At 40.5% G+C, this 27,781-nt stretch overlaps 1 protein-coding gene across 1 annotated transcript in view; it reads left to right on the top strand.

Moving 5' to 3' along the window:
• LOC126567764 (uncharacterized) overlaps nt 1-27,781 on the top strand; it is a 407,639-nt gene that overhangs the window by 45,044 nt on the left and 334,814 nt on the right. The window contains exon 3 of the mRNA XM_050224046.1: nt 25,081-25,126. Coding sequence (XP_050080003.1) covers nt 25,081-25,126 — 46 coding nt within the window. The remainder of the gene's footprint in view (nt 1-25,080; nt 25,127-27,781) is intronic.

Below are 27,781 nucleotides of genomic sequence, written 5' to 3'. Positions count from 1 at the left end.
TTATATCGACAGCACAAGATGGTCTTGTTGCTTACAATTAATTTAAAACTAAATCCATTTCGGTGTGGTTGGGAGACTTTTTCTCCTAGGAGCCGTGAAAGGGCACCTTATCCTGGATAATTTCGATTGTTTTCTTGCTTGTGATTCCATCATCCAAAGGCATGCTGTTATTCAAAGGAGTTCTTTTCATAGCTAGGGGGTTTTTTTGTGAGGAGACACCTGTTCTTGGGCTTAAACGCCTCGACTACAGCGTCTTCGCGGACGCCTATATTTTCAGACCGCAGAGACGATAACACACCTTGACCGATCACACTTTCCAATACATTCTTGAAATTTCGCAAGATCCTCCTAGGATCCTGATCCATCTTCCAAAACTATTTTGGGACCCAAGCATTTGCTTAATTTGCTTATACTACGATACGCTCCTGCCCAATCCTGTGTGTCTGTAAAGAAAAGATTGCATTCTTGCTGCAACTAGAAGTATTTAATTAAATCCAATCACTTTATTAAACCATATGGAATGCATTGTATCAACACCCTCCAGAATTTCTTCTCACAATCGAATATGATTCAATTTACACAATATCACATTCAGTTCCATACAAAAACTGCATAAAGGGGGAACGCTGCACTTCACAAAACGCTCTTGAATTGGAAGAATTCAATCACTGCTGCTGCCGTCTAGCCTCCACAAAGCCCACCCGAAAAGCAAAACACCCTTCCGGCTAATATTCCGGCACTCTCTGCACTGCACTGCTAATATGGTACACGCGCCTCCGGAAAATTGTTCCTAAAGCCGAAGACATATGACATTGATTTGTACATCAAATAAAGGCAGCGTGTGTTGAGATTTTAATTGGATCTCGGTCGATTCAAAATGAGTGTGGTTTGTGACGGCCCTTGTGACTACACCTCGGAAGAGTTTTGCGCCAGCTGACGCATTCGTGGTGGCCAGCGCTAAGAAATTAGAAATGAAGGGGGAAAACTACTGTGTGCTTTCCTCGGGTTTAGTGATTGGCTCTCTTGCCTTCGTGATCTTATGGCTTTCTTGTTATTAAATATCATTATTGTTATTGGTGTTGCACATTGGAAAACGAACACGACCACACTAGGACGGGGAAAGCAATTGGGATTTGGTGGGTGTTTTATTCTAGGAGGGCGAAAGGAAAGTGAAGCGATAAATTATCGAATCCCCCTTATGCATTTCGGTGTTTGTTTGATGGTTTCAGATGCCTTAGGGTGAATTTCTTAAATCCATGGATGGCAAGAGAGACAATCAGCGTGGGGAGAAAGCAACACGAATGTAAAGCGTCAAGAGCACGCTTGCAAATGAAATTTATTTAAATTCGTCGCTCGCAGCTATTGGCGTTCCGGTTTTCACAGAAAAGAAATACAAAAAAATGGTACGGGTAAAAAGGCGGTCTGCAGAAAACATCCAAATCTGACAACCAAGAAAAAAAAGAACATTTGCATTTGATACACCCAATACCTGGAATAGAATCTTCAGTGAGATTTTTCTTTTTTGTACTTTAATTTTGATGCCTGTTGGTTCCATTCCGCTGGTTACATTTTACCACAAAATAGAGCATAATGAAATTGGATGCACTAAAAGAAGGATCAATTTGTGTATTGCATAGTATACATTCAGGAGCAAAGCGCCGTAATAATAAACAGGATTATTCTATTCTGTTGATCTAGCATTTTCATTTTATCTGACTCCCTTCGAAATCAAAGAAAGGAAACCAGATATGGCACCTTAAACCTCAAGTGTCCAATAAGCTGTGTTCTGCTATAATTCTGCACAATGGCGAAGGGTGCCCTAGCAATTGAGCGCGCCACCCATTTTACCTTCCAGTTTTATTTATTTCTTCCCATCAACAATAGACCACAAAAATCACCGTAAAAGCAGTTATGCTGATGCGACCACCTTGCAGTTTTTTTTTCTCCTGTCTTGTCTTTCGTGTGTCCTTAATTCTATTACTTACTTTCTTTTCATTTTTATTTTTCCATGTCGGTACTCCAAAAAAACAAAAAGGGGGGGAACCCCTTCTTGACAGAAGTAAGCGGCACTCATAAGCTAAGACACGCTTTCGGTATGAATGACGCAATGAGCTGCGTGCTTTTGGGCGCCTCGAGCGCCAGGAAATGCAATCAGCGAGAAGCGCACGGGCACAGGCACACACAATCAACTGAATCCAATCAGTAGCAATAAAAGTCAAATCAAGCGTGGCCTCCGGAATGATGTTCGATGTTGGTAGAAAATCGGGGAGTGCGTCAAATAGAGACAGAGCAAGAGAGAACAGCGTAAGAAAGAACACATACTCTTCAATGCGAGGTTTGGTTCCGCATGCAAGATGTTCGAGTAAACTGCGTAAGAACTTTTCATTGTCGTAAGGAGGGTCTTCCACGGGCAAAGTGGTACTTTTGTATTGTGTGGCTGTGGTTATTTTGTGATGTAAAATACCGGAAGCGTAGAACCATGGGTACTTTTTATTGTGCACTGGCTTTATACGCGAGGGGTAAACAAAGGTACATCACTGTTTTGTTGTTGATTTTGTTTACCCTTGTTTGGGATTTTTTTAGAGACATTTGAATATGAATGAAAACAAATATTTATTGAATTTTATGTTCTTTTGTAAAAAAGATAAGCTTTTAACATGCATCTAGTTTACATTTTCTAGAAAAAGAATCATAAACATTAATGTAATAATGTATTAGAAAACGTAATGAAATCTAAAAACAGTAATTTTTTAATGCGTATTGCATAGTACTAGGCGTTGGTTTTTTACCAAGTTTTTTTTAAAACGAACTTCTTTATCGTAAAATTAAGTATGAAAATATAAATTCCACAGTAGTACACTTGTTTTATCTTTTCTGAATGACAAAAAATTAAGTTTTGTGCTAAGAATCTTTAAGTTATCGTATCTTTTACGCTGTGCTACTTACACTTGTGAATTTGAATGACTACATGGTTTTTTTGTCGTAATTTAAATTTTTACCACTTCCATGAGTGTTGGATTTTATATGTTTTCTTTTTCTACGTACCTCTGCCTTCACATTTTACGTAGCCAGTGTCTAAAAATTGCAGCTTTACAAATAACACTCCTTTCACGGATTGTAAACCCATTCCATACTGCCGCCACACCGTAGACAATCTCGGGAGAAATAAATTCAAAGGACGATCAGTATTCTAGTCTACAGGATGGAATAAATTATTCAGCCTAATGAGCAGAAATTCTCGACCCCAAGATTCCGGGGCCCAGCTTGCAGTCGTGCTTTCGTTTCACCCAGCAACAAAAAAAGAGACTGTCGGTAGTGCTTCGACGGCCATAACCTTGAGAGTGTACCATGTGTTGTAATGAATAGAAATTTCGGAAGGCTCTATGGAAAAAAACGTGGTCGGTTTTAAAGTTTGGAAGAACTCCTGCCTGTTGAAGCTTAATATAATTTTTCTGTGCGGATTTTTACGTGTGAGAGTTTAAATTTATTAAGCCAGTACTCTGTACAGAATAAACTCTTTTTACGGAAGTTTCTATCATTACTCTTTTCTATTTGAATGCCAATAACGTGAATACCATTAGCGTTAGCAAAAGGTAAACAAATCCTTCGTAAAGGTTTCACAGTAACATCCGGCTAAGAATAAAAGAACAAGCACATGGGAAATACAAACATCAAGGACTTGCTGCTCCTTTTGCATCTTTTGATTCTAAACCTCTTTTTTTCCTCTTCTACCCATTCTCGATAGACGGTTTGACCATCGGGAAGCGTTAAGAGATAAAACGAAACCCGTATAAAAGCATGTAAATGATAGGAAAACATTGTTGAATAGCACAACAACTCCCTAGCGGGAGTTAGGTTTTCGATGGTCTTTAATGATTTCCGAATCGGTGTCCTTACCGACGAACGACATTAACATTTTATCGATTCGCCAATGTAAACAGTGAGCGTTTGCCCTGCGAGGAAAACTGCGACTTTCCACTGTCGATTGTGGTCCACTTAAAGGTAGTGACGTTAGTTTTGTTCGTTGTTTGCCCCCTTGTTCTAATGTCGTCGCACTGTGTCATCCAAGGGTTTTTGCTGCGTTTGGAAACGTATTATCGAAAGGTATGTCTCCGAGGTTTTTTTGTTGCCCCCGCTAGCACTTGAAGGGTCCCTGACATTGATGGTTGCTTTGCCACGTTTTTCGGTTGTTGATTGAGAAGCAATAATCGGATCAAACCCTGAATGGGTTTGGCTTTGGTTGAACTGTTTAAATAAATCGCCCCTAGCCAGAAGGGATCGTCCATTTGGACGGTTATGGCAATTTATTGGTTTTTTTTTTTTTTCTTCGGTATAGTTTGTTGTGCTGTGGATGGCCCGCTGAGTTGGTTTAATATTCATGAGAAATATTTCTTCATTGTGTTCAAAATAATGTGCGTGTTATTATATTCTAGTTTTTTGAATTCCAGTCATAATTTAGTTCCTTTTTCTTTCTTTTGTTTCCTTCCGTTCCTTTTAGTTTCAGTTTTTTCATATATTTTTATTCTTTCTGCTAGATTTTTCTTTTGAATATTTGATAGTTAGTGTTACACGCCTGAATACATATTTTAAGCTACATTGATTTTTTAAATCATATTACTTTCTTATCGCTTTTCCCATGTCAGTATTTCATTGTCAATCTTCTAATTGCATATGCATTTTTCTACCAATTATTTATACCTCCAAAATGAAGAAAATCCTAGCTTTGATTTGAATACAGCTTTTCATAAAGAAATAGAACAATACTCATCCCATGCTGTTGATGCATCCTTAACATCCTGCCACATAATTCAACTCAAGTATTCAAATAGGTCACTAAAAGTTAACGATACACAAATTGTGTCACATAACAAAATATTCGTGCAGCATCAAGCCGACGAACGAACCTGATGACATTCCCCTCCGTTCGTGTGCATCATCACTGGCTCCAAGCAGCACAATCTAACTGAATCATAATCTTTCGCCACAATCCCGGTGTTGAATGCAGTGAATTGCGCTCCCCGTTCACTAGGACCAACACCAGTGGACCGTAAAATGTTCGCACCCTTCCAACGAGGGCTTGAGAGATCGGTGAAGAGGATTGGCTGACAATCGATTATCATATAAATGATAAAAGTTTCCCTTGTTGCAAAACTATGCTGTTAGGTCGGGTGACTCGGCTAACTCAAGGAAAAGAAAATGGAGGAAAAAAATTGTCTAAAAAGAAGTCTTTCTTCATAAACTGCCCACAGTAAAGTGTGTTGTTTTATTTGTCTTGGTAGTTGACGATGACAAGAACAACAAAGTTTGCCTCGTTGACGAAGGAAGCCAGATCTGCAACTCGTCAGAGGGCCACTCTTGTGCCACTCAATCATCGAACTGGACGCCCCATGGGACTGTTTTGTTGTTGTGTTATGGGGAGGTTGTTTGCTTTGGTGCATTATAAAATGCGCAGGCCAAGCCAAGGAAATAAAAGTAAACCATCTCGTATAATCTCGTAAAAACGGAAAACCCTTTTTTATGCCTGGACTGACTGGAGTAAAGAAGGATGCGAGTGCATCCCATTGCCCTGTTGACTTCGTTACCGGGCCCAAGAAAACGAGCGGTTTGGTAGATAAATTTAAAAATAAAACTCCACTTTCCGTTCCCCCCGACCGTCTGGCTAGGGGAAGTAAACGGGGGGGAAAAAGGCAAAAGGAAGTGTTTGTGTTTATAAAAATTGTATTTCCCATTTTATGACTTTTCTCACACCCGGCTTTCTGGGACATTGAGCCACTTGCTCTCTGCATGCTGCTCCCAGCCACATGATCGTGAGTAAAGGAAGGGTTTCCTTGGGGCACTCTTTACAAAGTTGCTTTGTTTCGGAGACGCTAGTGTTTTATGTTTCGTTTGTATCCTTTTTTCTGCACGTTCCCAACAGCCGGCAAGCATGCAATGGTCTGCTCTGCTGCACGCCATGATTAGCATTTTGTGTAGAGGACGCAAACGAAGTCATACGAAAGCCAATAAAAAAGGGGCTACAGCTTGTTTCGTCGTCGAAACAACTTTAAATGCATCTACAATCTTCCGTCCAATCTGGTTGCATTTGAATAATTGGAAAAGATGTTCCCGCTGTTACAAGAGCGCACACAAAGCACAGGCAAAGGATGAAACAAAAAACGGTGCAACAAAATGCAGAGGAAAACTTTCGTTTAGCTCACAATTCTTCTTATTATTTTTGGTGGTAGGTGAGAAAAAAATTATGAGCACCTGTAAGATCACACAACTTACTGGCGAGAGGTTAATCAATATGCTTTATAATAATTCCTCCACAAAAGTCTTGACAGTCTGACAGTATGCAGCCACAAAGGAAAATCTCAAGATGATGGCAAAACAGAACAATAAAATGTAACTTTAGGTTCACCCTTTTCTATGTTTTTCCTTCCCACCATAATGATCTGCTATCAAGAAGTGAAAAATAGACGAAAAAAAGACTCCCTCAAATTATCTTTTGCAATAGCTATCCTTAACAGGGCGGGAAAAGGTTTTACGTTTCCCATGGAACAGCATGGAACGATCAATATTATTGCTGCCTGTTCCGTGATGCTCATTTTAGCGCAGCTCAATCTCAAACCGAGCGTACCGTTTCCCTCCGGTGGAGTTCATTTTATACTGCACAGTTGCAGCTGCGCTTTGCATTTATTTCTTCGCCCTGAGTGCAATTCTACGCGCTCGTGCAGTAACGGGGCTCCGATTACGCTCCATTTCCTTCGTTAAAGGTAATGGGCGCTTTTTTATCGGTCTACTCCCAAGACGGCAAGGATGCTAAAGATGGGATTGTTACATCGCAAACAGCTGTTAGCGAAGGATAAATGCTAGTGTGGGCTGAGCCGTGCTAGCTTTTTCCACCGCAGGTAATGCGGGTGTGGAATTCCGAACAGCTGTTTCAATTGTTGTTTAGTGTCAAGCAGGTTTTTGCTGAGAACAAATGGGAACGTGTTTTATGTGCGCCTGGTGGTATATGAAATGGTTGAGTTAATGTTAGATTTTTTGGGAGCTTTTTATTCGTTGATTTTTTTAATTTTACTACTGTACGACGGCTCATTGCTGTATGGTCTACACCGTGCGTTGAGTAATAACAAATTTTACAAGGCACTTCCTCCTTGGATTGCCCCCTAATGCCTAATCCCGGCCATGCTCAGTTTTCTTGTTTGGGTTTTGTATGATTGTAATGTCTTACAACTAGTATTTGAGCAATCGATAAACATATCTAATTTCTTTATAGCAATAAACTTTTTTCATAATTCAGTAGTTCCATGTTGTGCTTGACATCCACGAAAAAGATAAAGAAGGCTAGTCCTTTATTAAAAAAAAAAAAACAACAAAAAACTAGGAAACATATTGTGTTTCTTCTAGCTCGTTGTAAACGCAATTGTGTTTAAAAATCAGGTTTTGTCAATCTCGTCTTAGTTCAGTCGTCAAAGAAATTATTTATGCAAGAAGTACATGTTCCTAGAGATATAACTTATTTTTTAATTATTTACCTAATATTAGCTTATTTTACGATCGAAGGCCAAAACAAACTTTATCTTGTCAAAACGCCGAAATGTATGCAGTCAGTTATACATAAGCAGATTATGATTTTTTTTGCCTTGCTTGTCTTGTTTATTTTCGATTGGTTTCGGCTTTTTTTGATAATTTATTTAGATGAATCAAATTATCTTAAAGGACAATACGGCATTTAACCGTCATAATTAATTGTAAATAATTAATTAGCTTAAAAATACATAAACTTCATAAAAAAATGATAAATTCTTTGTTAAGTTGACATTTAAAATCGTCAATATAAATAAATTACCTCTTTGGCAATATAATGCATTGCCGTTTAAAGACTAGAAAATTTTATAAAGTTTTTTTATTTACAATTGAATATGACGGTCCAGTGCCTTATTGTCAAATTTTATTAAGTTATTATTTTAATAATAGGTTTTACAATTTCTTCGCAACGCTTTTTTTCAGTTCAGTTCTTAGTAGAATAAATCTTTTATAAGTTTGGCATTTCACTTTTTTTTTGCTAGCGACTTTCTAGTTCTGTTTCGTCCAAACAACCTGTCCGAAAAACAGACGGGCTTTAAGTTATACCACAACCGGTGACAGTGAAGTGACCGATCAAAACAACAATATGTTTTTCTTTTTCTTGATATGAATGTCCATTTTGATTAGTTGGTCCTGTAATTGGCAATCGCGACTAATCGAAAACAAAGTCCAAGCTGGGACAAAAGCACGCGGACCCTGTACCACAGAATTCGTAAGAAACTTTTGCAATCACTACAAATTAGTAAAGAAATATTTCTCTGCTACGTTCTGGAATGGACAAGTTTTTTTTACCAAGCAACGCTTAGTACCTCTAGCAGCATACTAACCACACTTAGTACGGAAGTAATTTGTTGTCGCTATCAACGGAGAGAACAGCAAAAAGCAAAACAGGATGAAAATTAAGTGTACTGAACGAGAATTTCTTCACAGCGCAAGGTAGTGTTTTGTTTTGTACTCGTGCAAACAACGAAAGCTTTCCGTTAGATTCGTGCAGTGTTGTAAGTTGGTGGTAAGTTTTCAAGGCCTCTTGACACCGATGTTCAGCAAAGCTTACCTGGGGTTTTGCCATCGACCAGATGTAGGGAACAGAGAATCTGTGTGCAGTACTGTCATCCGTCCGTCGCCCTGACATACTTCGATGGCCTCTCGGTGGCGAAGCAACATCTTTTAGCAATATTATTAAAAGTTTGAAGCACTCATTATGGGATATTGTTACATAATGACAGTTTCCCTGCGACGGTACGATGCTGCAACGACTTCGGGGTTGACAAACAGGAAGAATGATGAAGCACGGTAAAAGATCGGCAGCACGGATGCTACCTTGTCCGTGCGCCACCGCTACGGGAGTGTTTTCCGTCAACTCGAAACCGTAAAGCACATCGTTTGGGTTAGTTATGAAAAAAGTTCAATCATTTTATCTCGCCTGCCGGGTACTTTCGTCCCGGACAACCACAAACACTGGTAAAGTTCGAGGACACACCTTTCTTACACCCGTGTGCGCTACGGAAACAGCATCAGCATCAGGAAACGCAGCCAGCAAGATCTTAAACCATTCTTGCACAAAACCAAAACCCGTATGGTCGGTATGGCGTGTCGTTATTCTTATGTTCGCATACAGCGTGAAGCAGGAGAAAAATATGACAAGGTGAAGTTGATAGTGGCAGCAGCACCATCGGTGTTCTGGATGGCAAATTTGTTGCTATTCGTGCACTTCTTTTATTGTTGCAAGACATCGTTTGTGGCGAGTTTCATTCGAAGTTTTGCGCTTTCTTTCACCTAACACAAGCCACCAGCCGGGAAAGAAGAACATTATAATAGAAACGCTGAACAGAATAAAAAGCTTAGCTTAGCGGGAGAGAACGATAGACTACAATTCTTGGTAGTTGGTAGATCCAGACGATAGACTACAATTCTTGGTAGTTGGTGTTTTTTTTGTAGCTTTTGTTACAGAACGTCTTAGAAAAGAATGAAATCATTTTTTTAGTTTCATTTGTTTCTTTTATTTTACCTTTCCTGGTGTATAGCAGCTTTTGCATCGCTGAGGATGATGAATTGTTTACATACTTCCGGTGAGGAGAGTAAAATAGATGAGCCTTTGAGCTGAGTGATGCATTTTTATAGAGTAATAATAAGCGGTTGTTCTTGTGCGGTAGACAAGTAGCTTTTAATGAAGACAATGGATTATTGCGATGGTTTGCTGGTCTTATGTGGAATGAAGTACTTGAGCAACATCAGCTAGTTTTAATAAGCTCAACCCATGGATCAAGGGGACATTATTGAGAAGTATATTGGTAGTACAATCCAGTCCTAAAGCCATTATTGCTTTATTTTTTGGAGCTTTATGCATGATATTCCATGTATCCTTAATATTACTGTAAACCGAAATGATATTGGATAAGTGATTAGAAGCAGCAAGGGGATAGTTTATGAAGTTTTCCAACGCAATAGAATTTATCCACACGTCAATCCACATTTCAGGGGCCTTACGTTCCACACTTTAGGGGGCTTATGGTGGCTTACAGTGAGTAATGATTATCCTACAACGTAGTGTAGTAAGTCATTAGTTAGCCAGAATGACCTAGTTAATAGTACAACATGCCTTTGACGTAACAAAACTTTTTTTTGAGATCACCTCTTTGGTGATGTGATCCATTAAACGATGAGGCCTGCTAGACTTCTCGTAATTGTGACTCCTGATCCCTGAGACTCCCTGACGATCGCCTATTCTGCTCACAGCTATACCCTGCTTGCTAATCTAGTCAAATCCGAAGCTAGATTTTTCACCAGATGTAGAAATTGCTCTCAAAAACTATCGTACCATAGGTAGAAGTAGCATCGCGTGGAATAATGCTCGATCGATCGATCGATCGATGCCACGCCGGCCATCGAATAGCTTACTGGACTTGCCGATACCACGTAGCTGGATAGTTAGTCCTCACTACGAAGGGACTGTTCGAATGGGATTGGAAACCCTTATCCTGACCGTTTGAAGACCGGAGTCGTTCTCATCAAACCACCGGGCCGTCCCTTATGCATCACCGGGCTGTTGCGTTTATTTGTCTATTTTTAATTAAAAATATATTATTGATAACCATATTATACGGCTTGGTTTGTACTTGGATTTTTTTAAACAAAATGGGTAAATTTTCTCTCCAAAGACTGTCAAGCTCGTGCTCCGATTTCAAACAACACAAGTCAAGTGAAAAAAGCGTAAACATGCTCAAGATCCCGAGCTTCTCAACAATTCACCAACAACGGTACATCCCACATTAAATGAGATTTCTCCACGAAAGAAAGCCTCAAGCGAGGGCTGACTCGCTTCACATTAAACGCAAACATTAAATGATCCGTACGCAAAGACACCATAACCCTCCGCTAGGTTCTCCGTTCAAAGGATAAAACCGGGGCCAGCAACGAGAGGAAGAGAATTCTTGAAGAATTCTCCTGCACCACAGTGTCGAAGCGAAAGCGGTCCTCTGGTTTCTTTTTTCATCAGCTCAACGCCCAACGTTGTCATAAATTTGTCCTACATCATAAATCTTGAAAGTACACACAATTTACAGGGAAAAGTAAACATAAATTTATCATCATCGCACATTCGCCGCGCTCATCGTCGTCAGTGTCGTTAGGGACGAGCGAAATACTGTTACATTCACATCATCAGTTGAGAATCCTGATTAGCACACATCTACAGAGTTACATGCATAGGAGGCAAGCAAATCCTTTCGTGGCAGGATTTGCATCATGACAAGGGCAGCTTATTCGCTTAGGAATGGTTTACCCTTCTTTATGTCCTCTGCCAGTGACGGGTGAGTGTTGAATGTGTGTGCGTGTGTCTCTATCTGTCTGCTTCGCTGAGCACTAATGCAAGTGCTGGTGCATGTGCACATTGCACCATCGCCAGCCACAGGTTTCAAGCTCATTTTCTTCAGAAGGTTGATTTGCTCCGTCACAGATGTACTTCAGCACAGCCAGCCGGTTGCGGTATTCCTTCCACTGTTAAACAGAATCGTTTAAGCTTCAGGGCTACACTAGCACGGCACGGAAATCTCAAATCTGTGCACCAATGCAAACGGTTTCTTCCGTCTGGACTGGTTCTTTTTTTTACACTCTCTCTACACCATATTTGCAAGAATTCCGGACACTTGTGGTGAGTTGATCCGTGTCCGGGTATTTTTTTTTTGCATATCATAGTGTGAACCGCCAACACTGAACCCTAGAAAACTCACATTCGTATGATTATACTTGCAGTTTAAGGGGAAGACTCGGTTCGGCGAAGGCTCACCCCATATCTTACTGCTTACGTGGAGCATTAGCAAATGTAGAAAGTTTTGGTCCTCATTTTTTTTTTTTGGGGGAGCCAGTAAGCTTGTTAGAACGTTACCACAAAAGCTGACATTTCGGTAATGTCAGATCGTCAAGAGGAAACGTCTGGAGAGTGTAAAACCTCCATAGCACAGAGACACACACACACGCGCGCTCTTACACTTTGAGACTGTAAGGAAATGAATGTACTTACCGTAGTTTCGGAAGCATTTGTCCTCATTTTATCCGCAATGCGCGAACTTGTAACGTGGCGGGAGACACAAGAGTGAGGAAAAAAAGCAAAGTCCTTGTAATAATTTGCAGCAAGCAGCCGACAGTGTGTGGAGTGGCTTTTGCATTTGATGAAGCGACGGTTGTGAAAGTTGACACGAGCTTAGTGTGCAGGTTTGGGTCCTCTTGCGGCTCTCGGGCTGGAATGAGTTAAGATTTGAATACAAATTTTAATCATCATGCGAAGCGAATGGATTTTTTCTGTTGTTGCATAAAATCCTTATTGTTTGAAGGATAAAGGGATTTGTACGATGGAAACATATCGTTCACTGGTATGAGGGAGCATGAATGGAGAGTGATGCCATAGTTGAGGAATTTTCATTTTGACTCGTCAAATGCAATAAGATGTTTTAATAGGCAAGCATGTAGTAATGGTGAAATACTTCGACTTGCTTCAGATCGTCATGAGAAAGCAGTGAAATAAAATTATATTACTGTCTATCATAAAAATGAAGCAATAAAAACATATCAAACATACGTGATTAGGCAGTTAATGTTTCCCAGAATTAGTAATAGAGCAATGAGTAATAAACCAATTTACTATGTACGAAATATCGCAAAAATACCGTATCCAAGTTCTATGGAAAACTTTAAATGACTGGGGAAATGTCATTCTCGTCGGGCAAGTGCTGGTGTAGATTATGTAGAACGCTCGGCAAAAACGCAAAGATCGTTCTCAGGTAGATCGGCGTCCAATAAAGACGGTCGAGTTGCCTCGCAATGCTCACAAGACCCTAGAAACAGATCTTTGTCGTGGTATCCTAGCCCGTAGCCACACTCTTTGGAGTCGTCCTGGAATATACGCTGTAGATGCACGCCCAATCAAAAGATCTAGACACCTTTCGAAAGAATGGAAGCTCTTTTAATATGCCATGGAACCAAGGCTTCAAACGCACTTGGTAAGTGATCGAATATGAGAACTTGCCGAGCTCCTCGGTATCCTAAAAACTCTGCCAAAAACTCTGGCCTCTCGAAAACGGACCCGAAAGCCTTTTTTTTTGACCAATTAACCTGACTTTTGTTTGCCAGCAATACCGCTATGTCCAGGTAGCCAAGCATGAGATTATCAAAGCGCTTTCTCCAACTACGAGCTTCAGAATTTGGATAATCCTTTCGTGAAGTCATCTGAGCTCGTTATTTACCTTCACAGAATTAAATGGTTTGGCAGCGCTTCAACGTCATCTTAGGACACAATGTTATGTACGCCAAAACCGATGCGGAAAATTGGTCGTCTACGATCAATTTTACACAAAAATGGTGAACAAAAGCGTTTAAAATACAAATCGCTGTGATTCTAAGCCAGCGATACTGGATATGTTCGAGGAGGATCAAATGCGACTTGGATGCCCAAAGGAAGCATATGCATCCCATATTCCAAGATGGACAACGTTTCTTGCCTTAACGACCTCTAAGGTCCCGCCGGCCATCGAAATAGTTTCGATGGCTTACTAGACTTGCCACGTAGCTGGACAGTCAGTCCTTAAACTACAAGGGGACGGATCGGATGGAATTTGAACTTCAGTCCTGCCGTTTGAAGACCGACACCGCTATTGCTTCTGCCACCAGGCCGCCCCACTGGACAGTATCATTGTCGTATTTAGCTTGAAGATATCTGATGTGAGCGCACTCCACCAGAATCCGGTAATCGTTCGTTGAAATTGACATGGTAAGGATGTTAGAAAATTTTCCTCAAAGTTGAAGAATTTTATTATAAATCCAGTATCATTTGCACAACAACAAATGGAAAGTTATTGATTTTTTCAATAATCTAACTATTTTCATACTTTTGTTTTAAATTTTAATGTTAAGAGAAACTTTATAGAAATACACGGTCTTTTAAAGAATTTATTTTTATTTTGTATTTATATTTTTTATGTATTTTAGAACTATTAATATTAAGTGTGCAATTGACTAGAGTAACAAGAAAAAGGTTTGCTTATGTCCATATAATTATTTGATATTTAAGATTTCAGAAATAATTTTGTTAAATTCTTTGATTTTGTGTTGCAAATTTTCAAACCAATCCATGGTAATTTTAAATTGAAATGTATCTTAACCTAGGGATAAAATAATTCCTCATCCTTTCCATTTGATTGACGGCAGGAGCAAAAGTCTTTCGCTAGCTAGTCAGTGAACGTTTTCCGCTTGCAATTCGTAACGATAATGATGATGATGATGATGGCAGCCAGCCGCCAGTGCGATGAAGATGACGGGTGGCACACAATAATCAAGCATATTCTTTTCACTTAAACCATTTCCACTCACAGCCTCACTGGATAGCGTGGTCTAGCCAGCACCCGAATGAAAGAATTTTTACCAACCAAGAAAAAGCCCCCTCAAAACGAGCGTTGCCTGTTCACTCATCGTAATCCATTAACGATTATTGCGTGCGTTGCGCGTGTTTGACTTTCAGGGCGCGCGTGTATCTTCCGCTGAAACGGCTTTGCTAGGCTTGAACTTTGCTGGCAGCGGAAAACTCTCGGTAAGATGTGAACACTGTCCAACTTTTGCGACCCGCCAGAATCATTATCCGTGCCCGTTGTCAGCATCGTACACCACATGCTTGCATACATTAAAAGAAGGGACCGCCAGCGGAAAGGCTCGGGTCGGGTGAATTAATGATTAAAACAAGGCTCACTGGCTTGTGAGGGAGAATCCAGGGAGAATGGGAGACTGTTTACGGTAGGCTTCTTTTGTTGTTCAGTTTACAGCTACCCAAAACGGGAACAAGATGCTAGCGGGAATGGAAATTGACTTTCTTTCCGGCGGAGCATATTCTTTGCATTTTCCTTAGTCCTTCCCTTCCTTGCTGTAGGGACATCCCCTGATTTAGGAGTCTCAAGAAATTTGCAACGAAGCATGACGTGTCGGAGCGTGTTGCGTTGCGGGAAAGGTGGGAAGGATCCTTTACAGCGCCGCAAGTCTATTTTGGTGGCTGCCGCTCTCGTCCGTCCGCGGTCCGGACAGTGTAATCAGTAGCGTTAGTTAGCGTGCCGGTACGCCGCCCCGAATGGAATTGTTTTAATTTATTTCTCTGCAGGCACAACAGCTATTTTGGCACCGTGGTGAGGGAAAATCAGTATGAAAGGGAACAAAAAATTGGAGACGAATAGGCAAAAAAAGCGTACTCACACCGATGTGAGTAAATTTTCCTTGAGGAAAAGCGTGTAAAAGTGTACCGCATCCCTCTCGTGACGTTGTGTGTGTGCACTGAAGATAACAATGTCGAGAGAGGCAACGAGAACCTCCTTCCCCATCTTGATGGTGGGCCTGTGGGATTGTTCTTGTGGGATTAATTTATGAATAATTTGAGTAATGCCACTGTGGAAGACTGTGGTGTTGGTTTTTTATAAAACCCAAAACAAAAAATCGAGCACTTGTGCACCGGCGAGTACCCACTGGCAGCCCTTGAGTACGATAGGTATCGTGTTTTATGGTTAATTTATGTAAATTTTTGTTCAAAAGCCGAGAAATTATTGGAGGGTTCGTGCATCAAGGCTTTAAAGTGAAAGTCGATGGTGATAATAAGGAAGAAAGACAAGTGAGAGAGTTGTGTTCTAGCAGGTTCATTGACACATATTGGTTACTGGATTTTTTTTATGCTTTATTGTACTTATCAAGTGTTAAATGTAAAACTGTTTCGTTGAGGTTATTTTCTTTTTGAATTTCTAAAGGGTAGCATGTAGATTTAGAAACAGAGCGTCAATTCTTATCACGGCAGAAGCGAAAAACTAACTACCGCGAGTGATAGGAAAGTAACGATTTTATAGCCAGGTTTAGTACTTTTGTCGTCCTTTGGCTAGGCTCTTTTTTCTGGAGAATAATTCATTTATTAAACGCTACTAATAAAAACTGGTATTGAAGTGAGCAATATGCGTTGAACCGGATCAAAATTATGAGTCTAATTCTTTAAACCTGTTAGGTTCAAAAATTTTGCCCTGGTTCCGATCGATCTTTTTGAAGGACGAATCTTGGAACTACAACAGAGGCGTAAAAAAATTATTCTATTTCTTGACTTTACGACCTACAAAGTCATGTCGACCATCGAATGGCTTACTAGACTTGTAGATATCACATAGTTATCAATTCAATACCTTCAACGGAGGCGTAACATCAACGACTTCAAATCAATTTTGAGATGTTAGCGTATTAGCCACAATTTGATTGCTTCCTAAGCTGCATCCTTACCCATTACTCAGATCATAACAATATTCTCCTTGCTCGTTCCATCGTAATCACACCTTGAGCCCATTAATCCTGCTGCTGCCACGCCAAACACACCCTCCATCGGACAGATAAACGGTACGAATTATTACGGAAAATCTGTTCCACCTTTTTACCACCAAATCGATTCGATTATAAAGGTGTGCGAGATTGTGATGGATCTGATTGTCTGTACGATTTGCAAAACATTCCCTCCCTCGGGGGGAAAATCGAGTGAGATCGATCGTAAATCGATTACATTAATTTCAATCTGTAAAATTTTCAACGCGTCTGCTATGCTCGTCAATCAAACGATGTTTATCTGTAAACCGGGTGTGAGAAATGTTCCCAAAAAACAGGATAAAAATTCTACCTTACACTTGTTTATAGATTTCCCACTCGTGCTTCAATGACAGGAAATATTACCGCACACCAGGAACGATTCCTGAACGCCAAAACTGTGAACTGTAACGTACATGATTAAATTAATTTGACAGCTAGATACGGAGAACGGAAGGCGATTGCTGCGGAAGGAGGCGTTTGCGTTAGGCAGGAATTTCCCAGGGTATATCCTTCCAACAGTTCTCCATTGCAATCCTTCGCGGTATGTGACAGTTTGATTGACGTGCGCTGAAAAATTTGGTTACGCTACTAAAGTTTACCGGCGTAAGAAACGTAAGACACATCCTTCGTACGATTTTGAAGAGTATCAATACACGGTTTGCTTCTAGTGAACCCTCCCGAAAAGGCCGCTATTCTAATTAGATAGTGAAAATGTACAACAACGAGTAGCGCTACCCGTAGGGAATTTGTTGGCTCCAATCGAATTTACGTCCACTCATTCACATTCCCATCACGGGACGGGATAAAAATTAGGCTGGTCTTGTTGTCCTCACTCCGTCGTTCGCCGGCCGGTGCACCCTTATTCGCGTGTCCTTCATCAATTAATGCTTTATTGGGATGCAATAAAGCGTACAGCGTTTACGGTTCGTTATCAAAACAGCTCTAAATAAAATTAAAAATTCTCATATATTTTTCCGGCACAAAGGCACTCTCCTAGAATGAGGGAAATGAGGCACAAACACAAGACAAACTTTGGCGGCGCGGCTAGGCGCGCGGTGCCAATTTTGCGAAGACGCGCATCAAATACTCTGAATGCAGTCATTCGAGCGAACCGAATTTTCCAACCAGGAGCAACTCTGCTGCTACTGATGAGGATGGAGGTTTTTTTTTTAAAGTCAAACTGACTTCGACTTCGTCGCAACTCTGGGCCCGGGGTTGTGGTTTGAAATCGTTACCGTAAACGCTAGCTTGTTGGGGTGGTTAGCTTATTTTAGAACATCAGCCAACAGTGATGGTGCTCCTTCTCCCCTAAGTTCAGGTCCAATAAGGATGCTTTTTGTGTCTCTACTTCCTCGCCTTTTCTGTAGTTCTAGAAGCATCCTTTTACTCCCCTTTATTTTCAATCCTGCGGACGCACGACCGGATGTACCCACAGTTTTGGTACTGATTTTGTCCACACTCACCCCCGACGACTACAGCAACGATTGTGATTTTTTACGCAAATATTAGTCTTTTAAATTATGAAACACAATCATAAATTAACGGCAAATCGAGGGTGTGCTTGCCTCCCGGTGGGGATGAATTGAATGCAAAACGTGCGATATGACAGCAATAAAGACTTTCCGCAAACGGTACCGAAGCATTGTGTTTTTGTTTAGGCAAAATTTGTTTCCTCCGTCAACTGTCTGTATGTCTTTCCCATTGTGTAGTGTTTTATTGTTCCATTATGGAGAGAAAGAGAGATGGATTTTTTTTTACGAGTTGTTTTACTTTTGCTAGGAGCAAGGAGAGCTGTAGGACTTTTATCTGCTGTTTCCGGTGTGCAGTGTGTCGTGCGCTGGTTTAAATGTGAGTGGGAAATAGGTTCAGGATGTAAGATTTTTGGTAAATATTATTTATGCTTGGGATTTGAAGGCAGTGGGGAGTATTCGTTTAAGCGTTTTTATTTTATACATCAAGTTATTCATGTTTGCTGTAATGACTATCACTTTAGGTTAGAAAAACTTTATTTTGACGTTTCGCAACATAGTTAATAAATGAAATGACACATTTGGCAATGGTTTTGCTGACCAAATACAGTACACTTGGCCGTAAAAAATCGTTCTGATTCAAAATCTCAATAAAAAATACGTTTTTTGACTACATCACCAAAATAAAACTTATTTACTACGCTTCGTGTTCTTGCCTTGACCCAGAAATTCTCGAAACACTGCTCCCGGTCTAGTGGCCAATACGATACGATACGGCCAATACGTAATCCCGATAATTTTTGTGGATAAATTAACGCCATTACTCCTTAATTCTCGCTGGAGCTGGATCGTCCGGTGTCATTCTATTGACATAATTAGCCTACCAGACCAGACCTTCCTGAGTTAAAGTCATGCTTCCTCTCAATTTTAAATTGGAATTCGTCGGATTTTGATAAAAACCGTGTCACAGAGATGATGATATGGCATTTATAGCAAAATGATAACTTACTACAAGACTCAAGGAACACAAGATGATGTATACCTCATAGAAACAGAAGAAAACGCTTTGTAAAACACAGTTTTGAAACAGCAGTGAAACGTTAGTTTTCACTCTTCAAATCAGACTAATTTTACTCATCGTTCACTGCTAGGCTTTTCCATCGTTTTCCTGTTATTCAATTCACGCCCGTATCCATTCATCGTGTAACGTTCCCATTCAGTTGTAACGATGTAACAGCAATTGCACCGGCATCAGTTACGATTCGGTATCAGCTTGCTTAACTCGTTCGATACATTGCCGTGAACAGTACAAACCCTGTCGTATAAAATCACGATCTCATCGAATTTCCATCGAACCAATAAATAAACGCTAGAGCCTCCGAAAGCTTGACCAATTGCCAAAGCGAACAGCGAAACACACAAAAACCAGCCGACGAACGTTGTGTGCCAATGGTCGTCACGATGCTTCACATTGCCGTAACCGAGGCTCTGTACGACCGGACATGGGATGAAATTGTTGAACGGCCCAGAGAGAAAGTACCATTTTCGCAATCACGCTGCAGCTGGAACATCCGTGAAAACTGGACGCGAACATGCAACTGTGCATGTTGTTGAAGTGGAAGTGCAAGAATCAACTGCAAGGACTCGAAAAAAAAATGTCGAAACATAAAAAAATACAAATAAAAGGCGAAACATCACTGATCGGATTCTCGCTCCCGATGGTGAAGTACAATGCCGGGTAGCGTTTATTGGGTGTCGATTTATTTACATGCAGACACAAATGCACCGAGCAAGTGCTGCAACTGGCCCGGCCAAAAAGGAACCGTTTATCGTTAACTGGTGCTGTCAGTGGAGGTGCTTCGGTGGTGAATGCAGACGAGTGTACTGTACAACAGGGAAAAACATAAAGGAAAGCACTGAAACAATGAAGCGACCGTAGTAAATCTTTGTGTACGTGTGGTGCAAATGAAAGGAAAATACAGAACAATGCACAATTGTTGGCTTGACATTGATGATACAATGTAGGATGGTTGGAAAGGAGCCGGTTTGAAGCAGTAGCACGTAACGGTAGGAAGCTTTAATTTAGAACGGTTTATTTAAATAGTACTGCTGCGAGCTTTGAACGTTTTTCTTATAGATTTTTATGCAAAAATTTAAAATTATTCTGAGTTAATGAAACAAAACAATAGAAAAAAAGGAAAAATACCAAACAAATGATAGCATAACTTGATACATGATGTGGGATAGCATAACTTTAGGCGTCACACTGTTTCCACCTGTTTGGCTGTGAGTTTTCGACTGATGAACTATGTTTAATTTTTTATTTTAAATGTATCACTCTCTGAAAAATGATTTTCTAGCCTTCACATACCTGGAGTTTCGGAGTTGGGATTTGAACTTAGGAAGAAATGACGTTCAAGCAAGAGATAATGAGACTTGTCGATGGGAAATAAACGACAAAATTAAAAACAGAAAACTCCCTAAACTTATGCAATTTGTTAAGCAAAATTTTCATTAAAGGTTTTAAATTATGAATACTTCATTAATCTGCTTGTAAGTAAGCGATTCTCATATTCTTTTTGATACAGATTGAATAGAAATTTTGTATTGATCACCATCATGATTTAAAATGTGATTGTTTCTTAACGATGTAAAATTTTTTCTACTTTTTGTAATACTCTAAATTTACCGACAATTTAATCAAAAATCAAATCTTCCTTCCCTTCATCGTTTTATTTACCATCATCTTTCATCATCAACGTGGCATGTCCTTAATGGATCGTGTCGAATCGAAAAACCCCTTCGTTCGGTCACTCTCGGTCCCGCTCGTTTGCTCTCTGAAAAACAACCCTCAAGCTACCCTGCTTGAATCACTTTCGAAAGGTGGTGAGCACAGATCTCCATTACCCCATTTAATTATTCCAATGCAAATCAAAGCAAAATGAGCCAAACCAATTTAAATCGTGTAATAATTTATCATCAGTACCGACGTGGAAGGGTGTTTCCTGGTGCGTGGTTTAGAAGGAGTTACGGTGCGCGCTGCCGCCATTCTCGCACACAACAAAACACTCAATGACTATGATGATGATGACGATAATAGTGTTTTTACTTGCGGTGGCCATAGCTCATTTTGGGAAAAATGAATTGTTTAACCTCGGGACGAACGGTGGTGGCTCGCCGTGGTGAGCAGTCGGTTATGTTCGATAGGCCCACAAATGAGCCTCAACATTGGTGGCTTGCGCTTAAATGATTATGTGCAGTATTATTATACCCTAGAATGTTCCATTCGACGCCAATTCGCTCCCATCTCTTCCACGCGTATGCAAAGCAAGAGCAAAAACAAAGCGGCAAAGTAACGTGAAACAAAAAATGAAAAGGAAAAACTGCACGTGGAAAACATGGACAACACACCATACATCAACTTTTATTACAGCATCTCGACCGTAAATGACACGTTTTATTGATATAAATTGCAATTGTTGGGTGGGTGGTTCTTCCTTCTCCCACGGGGAAGAAAAAAGAGCGAGTCGTCCGTGTCAACGGTTTGCAACGAATCCACATGAATGTCGCGGGGGGTTTGTCCAGTATTGGAGGCATCATGGAATTGAAACATGATTTATGGCAAACTTTGTATGGGATGCAGACACGCACACACCGATGAAAGAGATATCATACCGCACCGGACAATGTATATTGTTTTGTTTTTGCTTACCAGAGGGAGAACAACCATATCTAAAACAATTAGCAATTGCAAATGGACGCGACGTTGAAATATTCAAATGTCACGTCCAGTAATGCCTGCACCAGGGTCGACCACCGGGTGTCACTTTCGTTTCGCTTAGTCACGGCCATATCAATCAATCCGGTTAACAAACGAGCCCTAAAATGCCATTAAATATTCAATCGGTACAACGGTGCGAGGTGTAATTTTAATGACAACAGTTTGTACTTACACATCACCTAGCTTGCACGGGCAAGGGTGGCATACCCGGTACCTAGTGTCAGCAGAGCATGGTTTAATGTCGAATAAACAACAAGCCGATCAGCTGCTTCGATATTGAACTTCCTTTCCACCATTGTTGACTGCCTTTCCCTCCCTCATACAGTGGTCGTCGGGCTGTTCGATTGGTAATGGAAACGTCAATTAATGTCATGTTGCGGTGGGCTTTAATCGAGTGGGTGGGTGGACAGTTTTTTTTTTGCTTGAGTGTGTGTGTGTGTGTGCTGTTACCTTCGTTTGTCCTCACTCAATCTCAGCTGTCAAAATGGGATTTTTTTGGAAAGAGTGGAACGGGGAAAGCTTCAACGAAGGGAGATGCATGAAACAACATAAATCAATTGCTGTGCTTTGGGACGAACGTGAGTAGGAACTATGGAATAAAAGAGCACAGCGAGATATGAAAACTTTTCTTTATGCAACACAAAATAATTGAAAAACTTGTAAGAAAATTTTGAAAAGGTGCTAAGAAAAGAACAAAAACTATGCTTCTTTTTATTTAAGAGGAAAAAAGTGTAGTTTTCGAAGAAAACAGCAAATTATGAAATATTTAGTAAATGAAATGCTTTAAAACAATGAAAACATCTATCATCAGCGATGAATTAATAAATCATTGAAAATCATAAATCATTTTTAGAGAAATAAGAACAAAAAATTAAAACACTTCACTTGATCACAAAACACTAAAATGAAAGATGATTAGTAAAGTAAAAAATTGACTTTTTCATTATTTGCAAAATAATAAAATTTTCTAGAAAAACTGGAAGTTTATACCCGACGCAAAACATTTGTCATAAAACACATAAAACAAAACAGTAGAAAAATATAACAAAAGTGTTGTATATAACAACAGACCTGAACAGAAATAAAACATGAAAGGAATCATTTAAAGAACGAAACAAATGCTAGAAATGCATTCATAAATAAAGTTTTGAAAATAAATTTGAATAACATGACAAAATATTCAAATTATTGCTGGAAACCATTAAAACTGATAAAAATCAGAAAAAATATCTCCAATATACGTTTAATTGTAGACATAGTGCTATAAAAATAAGCTCATGTCACGAGTTCAAAAGAAACTCAAAAGAAGCGAACAAAAAAGTAAACGATTGCTAAAGAAACGCAAATTCATTCAACTGCTCGTTGTCGTCAAAATGTCATCATACCCTTTACTTTTGTCCCGGGTTCGTCGTCTCTCCTCCTCTATGTGCCTAACCAGACAGCCTGTCGGTCGCTCGGTTGGTCGGTAGTGTAACATCTTGTTCCGATCGTTGAACGTAACGGAACAAAACCCAACACCACGGTGGGATCGATGATCGGAAGGAAAACTTTGACATACGCCACATAAACCACGCATTGACAAGCTCGGCAGCCGGTACTCTGAACCTCCCCAGTTTGCTCCGCTGGATGGCTTTTACATGTTCATCGGGAGGTTTTGCCTCTGCCAGTGTGAATGCACGGCATCGTTTTGCACATTAGCACTCTCGGCACGTGAAGTGCCTTGTCGCTTTTGTGTGGCGCTTTTGAAGGACGAAACCCGACCGAGATCTCCTGCCAGCTGCCAACAAGATGGTGTGATTTCTTTCTTTCTTTACTTCTTTTCTTCTTGTACCGGAAAGGAGGTGTGTGAGCTTTTGCGGTTAAACATTTTTCTTTCTCCCCTGAAAATCTGTGTTGCATTGTGTGAAAGTTTTGATAGAAAAAGTTTTCGCAAACCGATGCTTTCCACCGCAAAGGTGGTCTTACGGGTTGGCTTTACAGTATTCCCGATAATGTGTGGAACATGTATGTTTGGGGGCTGTGTGGATTTAAGGGGGTTTTCGTGTGTTTGTGTTCGTTTAAGCCATCTTTTCTTCTTGTAGTTTCGTCATTGAAAATAACTCCATTCGTTGAGTAGCATTTTTAGTCTTCACTGGATTTTTTCAGACACTAAAAAGGTTTCTTGTCTCGTTTTCTATTTGCCATGAAGCGTTTATTTAATTCACTTCCAACAAATTTTTTATTTTTATCTATTCTTCCCGTTTAAATAATGTTTTTTTTGTTTTGATCTTAAACACATAATTACCTTATTGTATATTACATGCTCTAGTCGGCTATCAATAGCTTGGGACTTGGGATCTTGGGAGACTTAGTAAACGCCTGAAAGTATTCTATGATAAAACAGATTATCTAGCTTTGTTTTTTTTATTCATTAAGGACGGCAAGGCCGTGTTGGTATTATCAAGCTTTGTTAATGGCAGTTAAATTATTACTTTTTGGCTAAACGTAGTTCAAACAATGAAGGAGCTTTTAGGCGAAATTTTTCAACGTTTAAGCAAACCTTCTAAAACCTGAACTCTTAAAGATCGCTTAAACCAGCTGTCCATTTAAGCTGCCAAAGGCTAACAATTCTTCCCAAAACAATAGCACCCACAAAACTAAACCGATCGTTCTAACTTTCCGTAGCATCGTTTAGTAAACTATTTCAAGCTCATTTTCCTTTCGACCACCTGTGTACCATCTGCCGTGCCGGAATAGGTTTGAGTTAAGATGCCGCTTTTTAGCAAAACTCCACCGGCAGTTTACCGAAATGCCAAACGCAATCGCAACCATTCCACCCCATCACCAGGTCCGACCGAAAACAAAGCGGCGTTAAGTCAAAGATTGATTGAACTTTCCGCCCAATACCGGAAACATTTGCCCGTCCCCTGGCACAAGGCTTCCTATCCGAAACTATCCAAAATCGAAAGATTTCCACCACCTTTCGGATAAGCGTTCGGGATTTGGAAACTTTCCCGTCCAACATACCGCTAAGGAAGTCAACACACACACACACACAAATTAGCAAACCTGGCGGGTTTGATCTTGGCTGCCAATTCCGGGGTCCTGGTCGGGTTTAGTGCACGTAAATTGCTTGGGTTTATAGGGAAGTTTTCTTCCATGCCAGCAAACTTATTCTCACAAGCATCGATCGAAACTGTGTGTGTGTGTGTGTGTTTGTGTTACCTTTGTTCGCTGCATGGGAAGCAGACCTCTATGTTGACGGATTTTTCCCACCGGGCTTTGGTGAGTTGTTTCCCTGCTCGGGATGGCTAGCTCGCCGCCATTATATACATAGCGTCTGCAGAACTATGCACAAACTATCGATCGTACACAACGAAGCTTAACCTTTTCTCTCTTTTGTTTTTCTCTTTCCAGTGGAAAATTCGATGGGGAGTCGTAACGAAGCTATCGCCAGCTGCAGGTAAGTGGCTTTTCTCAGCTGCAGGCCCAGCTAAGGAAATGCGGGTCAATAAACTTGCCTTCGAAGAAAACATAACCATTGCCTAACTTCGGGGCGCAAATATCGGTCAGTTTATTATCAATCCATCCTGCTAGCACGGTAATGTGTGAAAAGTTGGGTAGGTCATAATGTGAACGAGGTGTGTTTGTGCAGTTGAATCTGCTGCGGTATCTGCACATTTGTTGTTGTGATATTTGTTGAGCCCCGGAACAGGAAACGGAAAGTGGGTCAAACAAATGATGGGAAGTTTCTGATACACACTGAAAAACTAGTTGAACTACAGCACTAATGTGCCTTTGAGCGAATCACGTGAAAGTTAGTGTCAAATTATCTTTGTTTTATGTTTGTTTTCTATTTTCTTTAAGTTTGATGCAGCTTTCTTGTGCTGCATTGAAGATTTGATGATGAAGCTTTTCTGTTCTTTCCATTTGTATTAGTTCTTTTGTAAAATGGAGGTTCTTGAATAACAATTATTGCGTGTTACTATGTTTAAATTTTATCATAGATTTTTTCCACACTTTCCCAAAGGCCTTTTCTATGTAAAAATATTTCCACAAATCCTCAAAACAAAACTATTTGCAATCAAATGTTTCATAAAATCACCTCCCTGCCCAAATTACCTCACTCATGTAACAACTTCAATTTCCGGCCCTACCATTCATCGAAGTGCCGCACCACCGGAAGCAAAAACTGTCTTATTAGCGCATAAACTATTCACCATTGCGTGCGTGAAAACCCCTTTTTCGCCGAGCCTGACCGTATGGGTGATATTTCGTGCGACTGAGGCAACCCCAACATCAGGTCGCTGGCGCAATTCCTTTGCATTATAGATGAGAGTTGTTTGCTTGCTCACTTTCGTACCATCTCCAGTGTGGCAAGGAAAAGTGAACTCACCGTACCTTCGGGTAAAATTTCGCAAAATTCAACAATTTCCTAGCGCCCACTGCAAATTATGTTCCCAGACGGGTCGTCCCGCTCGGTCAGCGAAGCCGACACAGAGGCCGGCGGAACAATTGTGCTGTGTACAAGATGTCTCACGCAAAAGCGAAACTGTGTGGGGCAGTGATTCATTGGATTTTCCATTATTCAGCAATTTTGGAGTGTATCGATGCACGATCGGGGCATGTTACAATGCTGGAAAACGAACGCAGTATTTGATCTGGAAATGATGTTGAATTATTATTGATTTATAGCAACAATATGCAACCGAAACTCTCCGACACACCGGCAATACTTTGCCGGTGCGGTTTCTGCGTCCCATCGTGACACGGTCGGCTGTTTTAGTCAGGTGGAAACTGTCCCGGGCCGCATGCGGGCACCCATACAGCGTATAGGTCTGCATAAAGCTGGACGACCGTGAATAAATAATGCAGATGGTCAGATGTGCAAGGCAAGCTACATATTCATTCCAGCGCGAACACGTTGGGGACGGATTATGTTCGGATTGGTGACGGGGAGGTGTGGTTCGTTAAATATTTAACACCGTCCGAATGGACAGGTACGGCCGTTATGCAGTCATCGTGAAGGAGCATGGAAACCGCTAATGGAAGATTGTCGAAAATCGTCGATTGACCCGAAACCCATCGTATCACACCATCCTAAGTGAAAGCTGCTGGACGCCATTAAGATTTCCTTGTTTTTTTTTTGTGGGTGGTGTTGGTAATTAGGGACAATTTATTGAAGATGAGATGCCATTTGCCTGTCGTTTTGGGAAGTAGTTTTGTCGGAAAGAAATGTTTGGATGTACAAAAAATGGAACACTACAGCAGTTTTGATACTTGAAAAAGCATTTTACATATGAATTTGAGCTTATTGAGCCTAAATGTATGCAATTAGTAACTAAAAATGGCTTGTATTTAGTCTTTCTGTACAAAATTTCAACCCAACCCAACCAAAAGCTACACACCATGAAAGAACAATTTAAAAGAACAAACAACACTCATTATGCTTAATGATTTGTAAAAACGAGCTAAATTGTTCGCATGTCATTCTCACCAGCACGTTGTGTCGTACTTTGGAGCACGACGGAAAGTGCATCGAATAAAAGAATCATGTCCTCACAACTGTCCTTGCCAAAAACACTCATTAAAACAACTACCAAAACAAGTAATTCAAGCCTCATATTTTGGCAAGCTGCATTATTATCCGAACACCTCCCTAACTCTAGCGCTCTCTTCACCGAAAAGATCATCCTCTTTATGTCTTTGCCGTTTGCATTAATGCGACGAGCGCTTGTCTAGAGCGCATATAAATGCAAATAGTCACGTATTTTCACTTCCTACAGGATCCTCTGTAAGGTGATGGGCAAAAACACCGGGACACACTGCCTCCCGGTAGTCATATGTCGACAGTATCCGATGCAATCGAAAAACAGAACCATAAAAGTAAGCTCCTGACTCCAATACGAGTCGGAAGCAGCTAGACGAAGACGAAAAAAAAAAAAACACGGAAGAAAGTATTTTAGTCACTAACGATTATTATCCACCGTAGCAAGGACGAGCTTTTGTGAAGCGGAGTAAATTTTTACTGGGACTCTCGATAGGACGCTCTCGCTCCGTCCTTATGGGACCCAGGGGAAAGATCATACTTTGCACGTACGGAACGGCGCATAGTTAT

The sequence above is a fragment of the Anopheles maculipalpis genome, chromosome 2RL (genome assembly GCF_943734695.1).
Source record: "Anopheles maculipalpis chromosome 2RL, idAnoMacuDA_375_x, whole genome shotgun sequence".
Taxonomy (NCBI): Eukaryota; Metazoa; Arthropoda; class Insecta; order Diptera; family Culicidae; genus Anopheles; species Anopheles maculipalpis.
Note: the sequence above shows the minus strand (reverse complement) of the source record. Positions and strands in the feature narration are given on the sequence as shown.